The sequence below is a fragment of the Capricornis sumatraensis genome, chromosome 7 (assembly GCF_032405125.1).
Source record: "Capricornis sumatraensis isolate serow.1 chromosome 7, serow.2, whole genome shotgun sequence".
Lineage (NCBI taxonomy): Eukaryota > Metazoa > Chordata > Mammalia > Artiodactyla > Bovidae > Capricornis > Capricornis sumatraensis.
The window spans coordinates 117,577,826-117,586,555 of record NC_091075.1 but is presented as its reverse complement, the minus strand read 5'-3'; the positions used below and the strand labels follow the sequence as shown (position 1 = coordinate 117,586,555).

Here is an 8,730-nt window from a genome sequence, read left to right as displayed (position 1 = left end):
CGGACAGGCCAGGTCAGCCACCCCCGGCGGCCTGGCCTCAGATGCCCACCAGGGCTGGCTCAGAGGGCTGGTGGCCCTGCCCCTGCTGCTTGGCGCCCAGCCTTCCCGCAATAAAGTGTCAGAGCGGACCCAACTGTCGGCTTCGTGCTGGGTCCTGGGGCACAGCCCCTCCCCCAGGGAGCTGTGGGCCCCGTGGCCCCGGCACGTCACGGGGGGCCAGCTCAGGGGGGCGAGGTCAGAGGTGGGCAGGGAGACAAGGCTGACCTAAGGGGGCACGGGGCCCAGCGTGTGGGTGGTCGGCCGAGGTCCTGCCCTGTCCAGACCATGTCTTGTCTGCTTCACACCATCTGCCAGGGGCCCCGGAGGGTCGTCCTCTCAGGGCGGCCACCAGTGGGGGTGGCGCTCTGCCTGGGGACCCCTCAGGCCACCCTGACCCTGGCCTCATTCAGACAAGTGGTCTGGCAAGGCCAGTCTGTGCAGTGACTGTGTCGGGGGAGCCCTGCCTGCCCAAGAAAGCCTGGGAAAGGGTGGCAGCCTGTGCAAAGGCCCTGAGGCAGGGGTCCAGAGGGGTGGGAGTGGCAGCCAGGCCAGGGGGCAGGGCACGGGGTGGAGGGAGGCAGAGATGGTGACACGGGCCCAGGTCCTGGGTGGACGGAGCCCGTGTGGAAAGCCCTGCCCACAGAGATGCCCTCCAGGCTTGCAGAAGGGCCCTAAGCCTCAGTGCCCCCGGGGCCACGGGGCTGTGTCCTGAGCTGAGCCCAAGGGTGCCCACATGGAAGAGGGCCCAGCACCTACCACGTCCAAGCTGGGTGCCCTCCATTTCTGCACTGCCTGCACAGAGGGCAAATGAGGGCCCAGAGAGGGCAATCTGGGGTGCCCAGCAAGGCGGCTGCAGCGCCAGGCCAACCCCACCCTGGGCCAGCCCTTCCCTCCACCCCGTGTCGGCAGCTGAGCTGGCTCACAGGGATCGGGGCCCCCTGGCCTCCGTGACCCCCTCAAACTGACGAAGAGGGTCCCCGAGCAGCTCTGCCCATGGCTGCAGTCATAAGCCACAGGCCGCCTGGCGCGACGACTCCATGTCTGGGGGGCAACACCCCATCCCCGTTCATGGGTCAGGGAGCGAAGTGCCCCCAGACCAGGGCAGGGCCCCAAGCCGGGTCTCAGTGGGCCCAGAGGCCTGGCCAGGGACTCGGGATGGGAGAGGCAGGACGGCGCGGGTGGTCCTGGTCCTGGGCTTCCTGAGGCGGCGTCCCTGTGAGTCCAGGAGCTATGGGGGGCAGGGGGCTGGGGGGAGGCCTCCTCCCTGCTCCCCTTGCACGGGGGCCCCACCCCAGGCTCACCCTGGGAGGGGACAGATGGAAATGCTGTGGAGGGCGGCGGCGGAGGTCCCTGTCCGGGGCCTTGTCCTTAACTCCCACCCCAGTGCGCGTACGCTCCCCTGCGCCTGGCGTCCTGCCTGCCATGGGGCCGTGCCAAAGGGCCCAGCACGTACAGCTGCTCTGGGTAGTACAGCTCATAAGTACACAGTGGCCAGCCCTCTGGCTGGGTGGGGACCGGAAGCTGGGGTTGGGGGGTCCAGGCCTCTTCCTTCCACGTCATCCTGGAAGACTTCCTGGAGGAGGCGTCTATGCTGAGCCTGGAGGACGCGGTCAGGTCCAGGAAGAGCATGGCGGAGGCAAGAGGGGACTGCTGGCCCAGGCAGGGTGAGCCGGGCGGCAGATACGGCAGACGTGCGGGCCTCCCGGCACGGGAGGCAGCCAGGGTTAATCATTTGCTGGCGGCCTTGACCCTCACCCTGCTCCCGCGTCCCGCTGCTCCTCACGCCAGCCCAGAAGGAGCCATGGGGTGCTGGGCCTGGGTCGCCAGCCCCTGCCCCCCGCCCAGGCCAGCCCTGCTGTTGCTGCTGCTGCTGCTGCTGTCTCACGGGGCGCAGCCCCAGGCTGCCAGGGTGAGCGCTGACCCCGCGGCTCTGTGACCACAGGCTCCCCCGGGCCCACTCCAGGTCCTAGGGTGAGGTCAAGGCTGGGTGTGGACGGGGTGAGGGGCCCACCGTGGGGAAAGCGGACCTTTGGGGCCAAGGTGGGTGTGTTGGGCGGGCCTGGGAGACAGGAGGCCGGGGGCTCCAACTTGCTGGTCCCCTGCCTGGGGGCTCAGGGGCTGGTCCCTGCCCTCTGGGCCTGTTGGGTCCACGTGTCTGAGGTTATGGGGGGCTCTGAAAGCCACACAGCTGCTCTCGTCTGACCCCAGCCCCAGGATTCAAGCCCGGGTGGCAGTGATGCTGGTGTCCTGGCTCCTTGGACTGGGTGAATGGGGAGGGGAAAGTATTCAGCTGAGGCTGGTGTCCCCTGGTCCCCACTCCAAGGCCTGAGGACGCTGACATGCAAATTGAGGCAGGTCCTCGTGTGAGGGGCCCGCCCCACACCCCCCATCACAGCCCTCTCGGCCCTTCCCAGAGCCAAGGGGAGCCCCCAGGACACAACGCCACAGTGACTCCTGTGACCCCTGTGACCTCAGTGACCCCCAGCACTGCAGCCGTGGGAGCATCCCAGACAGAGGGGCCCCCTGGTGGAGGGCTCACCCCCCTGCCCCGGGGAGCCCCCTCCAACGGCCCTGGGGGCACAGGTGCGTTAGGAGGGCTTCTTGGAGGCGGCGGCGGGTGACCCCGGTCTGGGGGGACCACCACAGCCCCGGGGGGTGGAGTGGGGTGGGTGATGGGGGTAGGGAGGCGTCCGGCGCAGGGGCCGTTGACCCCCATGTCCCCCCCAGCAGTGCTCACCGAGGCCGGGCAGCCCTGCAGGTTCCCATTCCGCTACGGCGGCCGCATGCTGCACTCTTGCACTGCAGAGGGAAGCGCCCACAGGAAGTGGTGGGTCCCGGTCCCCGCGCCCCCGAGTCCACCCTGGAGGCCCTCCCGCCCTCTGCCCTCCCGACTCCAGCCTGAGCCCAGCACGCAGCAGGTGGAGTGAACGAATGAGGGCCTGAGCGGGAGAGCGCTCCAGAGCGGCCAGCCAGCCAGCCTGAGTCGGGGTCGGGACGAGCTGGTCTCTGGGTGCCCTCCCCCATCAGCACCCGCCTCACCCCCAGGTGTGCCACGACTCACAACTACGACCGGGACAGGGCCTGGGGCTACTGTGTGCAGGACCCCGCTCCCCAGGGGGGCCCAGGTGGGTGCCTGGGGGTCTGAAGCCGGGGGTGGGAGTGATCTCTTGTGGGGAGTCAGAGCTGAGCTGGGGCAGCGGCTCCTGTCCTGTCTGTGGCTCATCCTACTGCAGGCCTGGGGGCTGGAGGAGCCATCAGCCTGGGGCCTGCAGGAGTGGGGAACACCCGCCCACCCACAAGGCAGGGTCCCGCCCTCTCTGGGGGCCACAGAGCTGCTCTGGCTATTGCTGGGGCCTCGCTGCCCCCTGCTGGTCAGGCTGGGCCCCGCAGGTCCCCGTGCAGGGCGCTCCAGGGCCAGTGTGCTGCTTGTCGGGGTCCGGCTCTTGGGGCGTTGGATGCGGAGCCAGAGGCCTGCCTGCCCAGTCTGTGAGAGCTGGGCAGGGGTGGAGTGGGGAGGGCAGAGGCCTGCAGGGCACACACGCCCCGAGGAGCCTTAGAAGGGGCATCTTGAAGGCGGCAGGACCTTGGCAAGCAGGGAGTATCACGGTGTGGGTGGGGGCCCAAAGCCTGCGGGACTGTGAGACGGCCCCCTCCCTTGCGTGTGTGCCCAGTCCCCCGGGACCCCTGTGCCTCTGGCCCCTGCCTCCACGGAGGCTCATGCTCCAGCACACAGGACCCCGAGTCACACCACTGCACATGCCCTGAGGCCTTCACTGGCCAGGACTGCGGCACAGGTGAGCGGGGCGGCGGGGCGGCAGGGTGCTGGCCACAGGCGGGAGCAGCGGCTCACTGTGCTCCCTCCCGGCCCCCCTGCGCCGCCCCCACCCCGCCCCAGCAAAGTGCTTTGATGAGAGCCGCTACGAGTACCTGGAGCCGGGCGATCGTTGGGCCCGCGTGCACCAGGGCCGTGTGGAACAGTGCGAGTGCGCGGGGGGCCAGGTCCGCTGTGAGGGGACCCGCCACACAGGTACTCGAGGGTGCGGCCCGGTGGGCGGGCCACGTCACTGAGCCTGCGCTCTGGGAAGGGCCACCAGAGAGGGGCACTGGGGCGGGAACCAGGCCTAGACACCCCACCCCCGCCCCCGGCTCGGGGCCGAGGCCTAGCTCCCAAGTGCTCCCCCAGCTTGTCTGAGCAGCCCCTGCCTGAGCGGCGGCTCCTGCCACCTGATCGTGGCCACCGGGACCACCGTCTGCGCCTGCCCCCCAGGCTACGCCGGGCGGCTCTGCAACATTGGTGAGTCGCCAAGCCTGGAGTGGCGCGGGCCCCATGCCCACGGCCCAGGCTCACAGCACGCCCACCGCCCACAGTGCCCGCCCAGCGCTGCTTCGTGGGGACCGGCACCGAGTACCGAGGCGTGGCTAGCACGGCGGCCTCGGGCCTCGGCTGCCTGGCCTGGAACTCTGACCTGCTCTACCAGGAGCTGCACGTGGACTCCGTGGGTGCCGCGGCCCTCCTGGGCCTGGGCCCCCATGCCTACTGCCGGTCAGCACTGTCCCCACTGCCCTGACCCCTCTGCTCAGGAGGCTGCCCAGGGAGCGGAGCCTGGGGCCAGGGCTCAGGGCCACCTGCAGGAGCAGAGGCTGCTGGGGGGGGGCGGTCAGGACCCCCCTGCAGCAGGCATCCCCATCTTCCCCCCTTGCCTCTGAGGGGCTCTGACCCCCGCCCACCCGCTTGTCCCTGTCCACCAGGAACCCAGACAAGGACGAGAGGCCCTGGTGCTACGTGGTGAAGGACAGCGCCCTCTCCTGGGAGTACTGCCGCCTGGCGGCCTGCGGTGCGCGCAGCTGGAGGTGGTCTCGGGAGGAGCAGGGTGGGCACCGGGCTGGCCCCACCCCCACTGGGGCCTCGTCACTCCACCCCCATGCCCGGCCACCTCTCCCCAGAGGACCACGGGCACATCTGAGAGATGGGGAGACAGGCTCACCACAGCAGGGCTGGACCAAGGCCACGCAGTGGGTCGGCACCAGAGGTCAGGGGGCCCAGGCGTTCTGCACTGTGCCCGGACGGTCCCACGGACACGGATAGCTGGGTGTCCCTGAGGTCAGCCCCTGGAGGGTAGGCGGCTCCAAGAGGCCAGCCTGCCCTCTGGCCCCATTGCCCCAGGGCTCTCTGACCCATCCAGGGTTGGCTCTGGGGTCCCAGGCTGCTGGAAGGGACAGGAACCCCAGCCAGGCCTGCTGGGCCACCCTGGCCTCTGCAAAGCCTGTGATCAGGCACAGTTCTCATCCTGCAGATGAGAAAAACAGGCTCAGAGTAAGTCCTGTGCCCACCCCCCCAAGGGCAGAGCTGGGCCTGAGCAGGGCTCTTCTTTCAGAGGAGCTGCCTAGGCTGGAGCTGGAGGCAGGTGAACCACTGGAGGCCTAGAGAATCCTGGACACAGCCAGCACCTGCGGCGTGATCCAGTGATCTGTGTCCACAGAATCCCTTGCCAGGATTCAGCCCCCGCCCACCGAGGCCCTGCTGACCCTGCCTGGGCCCGAAGCCGCTGGACCAGCTGGACGCCAGACCTGCGGCAAGAGGCACAAGAAGAGGACCTTCCTGCGGCCCCGCATTATCGGCGGCTCCTCCTCGCTGCCCGGCTCCCATCCCTGGCTGGCCGCCATCTACATCGGGAACAACTTCTGTGCGGGGAGCCTCGTCCACACCTGCTGGGTGGTGTCTGCCGCCCACTGCTTCTCTAACAGGTGAGCGGCCCTGGGTCCCAGTGTCCACGATCCATCCCGGGGTCCCGCCTCCAGCCATCCGCCTTTCTGCCCGCCCGGCCCTACACGCGGCGTCCCGGCTCCACCGCCAGCCATCCGCGCACACGCCCGCTGCTCCTAAGCATCACCCGCGCGTCCCCGCCTTACCCGTGTAAGCCGCGTCCTTCGGTCCCTCCGCTCCCCGAAGCCCCTCTGACTCAGGTGGGGCTCTGCGCTCAGCTCGGTGCTGGCCCGGGAGACTGCGGGAGCCGCCGCGCTCCTGCCCCGGGGCGCGGTCCCCAGTCTCTGTCCCGGTGGCCGGTCCTCTCCCGGGAGCTCCCTGGTCTGGAGCTTGGGGCGCGGCGGGGCGCGGCGGGGCGCGGCGGGGCGTGGCGGGGCGCGGCGGGGCGCCTGCGCAGCACGGCCGTGGGCGTGGCGGGACGGGGCGTGGCGGAGTGGCGCGCCTGCGCGACGGGGCGGTGGGCGTGGCCTACCATGTGGTCCCGCCCCTTCCGGCCCCGCCTCTGCTCAGAAGAAGCAGGTGGCCCCATGTAGGGGCCCGCGGAGGACGGCTGGGCTGGCGTCCGGGGTCGGGGTCAAGGGTGTGAGGCCCACGACCACAACCCAGGGGTAGGAGCAGCGAGCTCAGAGCCGGGAAAAGCCTGCTCATCCACTGCTCCTAAATTCTCTGCCTTGAGGGGAAGGGGCTCTCTCGGGGCGGGGGGAAGTGTCCAGTGTCGTCCCAGGGGTCAGGGGCTTGTGGCATGCTGGGGTCTGGCTGCGTGAGAGTCCGAAATGAGCACCCCCCCAGTCACCCTAAGGACTACACCGCGGGGGTGTGCAGTCGGCACCAGCCCTGTGCTGAGTGCTTGTGGCCTGGGCCGCTCCCTTCCCCGCTGGACCTGTGAAACGCCCCCTTGGAGCCTCCCCTGTATGCATTGGGGTGGGGGTGGTTAACACACTGGAGGACGAGAGCCAGCATCTCCTCACATCAGGGGAGGGGCCCAGCCGGGTGAAGGTACCCACCCTCTGCGGGTGGGGGCCCAGAGCAGTGGTCCCAGGCCTGGGCCAACCAGGTGGCTGCAGCAGGGTGTTCATGGGCAGGTGTGATGGGGGCCAGCGGGTGAGAGGAGTGCTCAGGCTCCTGGACCCCTGGGTGACTTCATAGGAAGCCCTGCTTCCAGGCCAGGGGCACCGGGCAGAACCGTGCCCCAACCTGGACCTGCACCAACTTGGGCCCCATTCAGCACTGAGCCCACCTGGACACATGAGAGGCCCCCGGCTCACGCGGGCCTTGGCCTTCTTAGAGGTGGTGCTGCCAGGACTGTGGGTGTGGCCGTAGCTCGCCACGCCCCACCACACTACAGCCCGCTGCACCCCTGCTCAGGTCTCCCCAGGGTTTGGGGGCGGGGGCCCTGCACAGTGTCGGAGGAGGGGCGAGCCGGCCTCAGGGTCGAGGGTCGTGCAGCCACCAGCCCCCTGCTGCACAGCCCCCCCAGGGAGAGCGTCTCTGTGGTTTTGGGCCAGCACTTCTTCAACCGCACGACAGACGTGACACAGACATTTGGCATCGAGAAGTACATCCCGTACCCGCTGTACTCGGTGTTCAACCCCAGTGACCACGACCTCGGTGAGGCTCCGCCCGGGGCCGTGTGCGGGGAGCTGCACCAGGCCAGCCTGGGGGAGTCCTCAGACTCTCCCAGGAGGGATGGGAGAGAGAGGGGCTGGGGGAAGGCGGAGGGAGGGAGAAGGTGAGGAGGAGGGGGAAGGTTGTCTGCAGTTCCCTCCGGGGCCTCCCGGGACACAGCCCCACGCCCCGCGGGCTGTACCCCTGTGACTCCGTGGCTACCTTCGGCTGTCACGGCCCCTGCGCGGCAGGCTGACCTCCGACCTCTCTCCCGCCAAGTCCTGATCCGGCTGGAGAAGAAAGGGGAGCGCTGCGCCGTCCGCTCCCAGTTCGTCCAGCCCATCTGCCTGCCCGAGCCCACCAGCCCCTTCCCCGCGGGACACAAGTGCCAGATAGCGGGCTGGGGCCACCAGGATGAGAGTGAGTGCGGGCAGGGGGCCAGGGTCATGCCCCCAGGAGCGGTGGCCCGACCCAGCCTGAGCACCCCCACACCCCGTGTCGGCCTGCAGACGTGAGCGGCTACTCCCCCTCGCTTCGGGAGGCGCTGGTCCCCTTGGTCGCGGACCACAAGTGCACCAGCCCTGAGGTGTATGGGGCCGACATCAGCCCCAACATGCTGTGTGCCGGCTACTTCGACTGCAGGTCGGACGCCTGCCAGGTTAGCCTGGACAGCCCGCCAACCCGGAGCTTGGAGCCGAAAGGGGTCCACCTTGAGAATCTGCATCCCAGGGCAGCTCTGGACCCCTGCAGAGGCACTTTCAGGGTTGGGGTGCGGGAGGCTGGAGTGAGGGGTAGTGGGCGGTTTCTGGGTGGGTCTCAGGCCCTAACGGGCCGCTCTGCACAGGGGGACTCCGGCGGGCCACTGGCCTGCGAGAAGAACGGCGTGGCCTACCTGTACGGCATCATCAGCTGGGGCGACGGCTGTGGGAGGCTCAACAAGCCTGGCGTCTACACCCGCGTGGCCAACTACGTGGACTGGATCAACGACCGGATTCGCCCCCACAAGCGACCTGCGAGTCCCTCCTGAGCCCCCCTCTACCCCGGGGCCTTGTGTCCTGCCGTTCCCTCCTTGCTGCCAATAAAGATGTTTCCAAGACCCCACCCACACTGCCGGCCCCTCTGCCCAAGCCCCCCAGCCCTGCCTTTCCTCCCAGGCCATGACCCCCCCACCCAGCTTTGTGGATGACGGGCCCTCGGGGCTGGGGTCCCCCCGAGCCAGCTCCCAGCTGCCCTTTCTCAGTGGAGAAGGGAGCCTGTGACCCCACCAGGAGGGGTCTGGCCCCACGGCCTGTAGACTCAGGTCAAGAGATGCGGGTGGGACC

At 69.4% G+C, this 8,730-nt stretch overlaps 1 protein-coding gene across 4 annotated transcripts; it reads left to right on the top strand.

The window, feature by feature from the left end:
* Window positions 1–1,578: 1,578 nt before the first annotated feature.
* Window positions 1,579–8,500, top strand: HGFAC (HGF activator). 4 transcript variants are annotated; one of them, XM_068974796.1, is made up of 14 exons: window positions 1,579–1,948; window positions 2,454–2,622; window positions 2,767–2,957; window positions 3,085–3,164; window positions 3,766–3,833; window positions 3,935–4,066; window positions 4,223–4,333; window positions 4,408–4,582; window positions 4,789–4,874; window positions 5,520–5,784; window positions 7,272–7,411; window positions 7,688–7,828; window positions 7,918–8,066; window positions 8,253–8,500. In XM_068974796.1, exons 1-14 carry the CDS (start codon window positions 1,628–1,630, stop codon window positions 8,433–8,435), a joined length of 2,211 nt encoding a protein of 736 aa, XP_068830897.1. In that variant the 5' UTR covers window positions 1,579–1,627; the 3' UTR covers window positions 8,436–8,500. The 4 variants fall into 4 exon arrangements, with proteins under 4 accessions (XP_068830897.1, XP_068830898.1, XP_068830899.1 ...); XM_068974797.1 differs by having other exon boundaries at window positions 1,581–1,948; window positions 2,770–2,957; XM_068974798.1 differs by having other exon boundaries at window positions 1,583–1,948; window positions 2,767–2,866; window positions 3,711–3,833.
* Window positions 8,501–8,730: the final 230 nt, after the last annotated feature.

Bases quoted from the DNA above. Each gene is read 5' to 3' on its own strand.
- HGFAC (XM_068974796.1), top strand. From the start codon at position 1,628: ATGCTGAGCCTGGAGGACGCGGTCAGGTCCAGGAAGAGCATGGCGGAG. The intron at 4,067-4,222 runs GTACTCGAGGGT...GTGCTCCCCCAG, and splicing joins TGAGGGGACCCGCCACACAG to CTTGTCTGAGCAGCCCCTGC. The intron at 5,785-7,271 runs GTGAGCGGCCCT...CCTGCTGCACAG, and splicing joins GCCCACTGCTTCTCTAACAG to CCCCCCCAGGGAGAGCGTCT.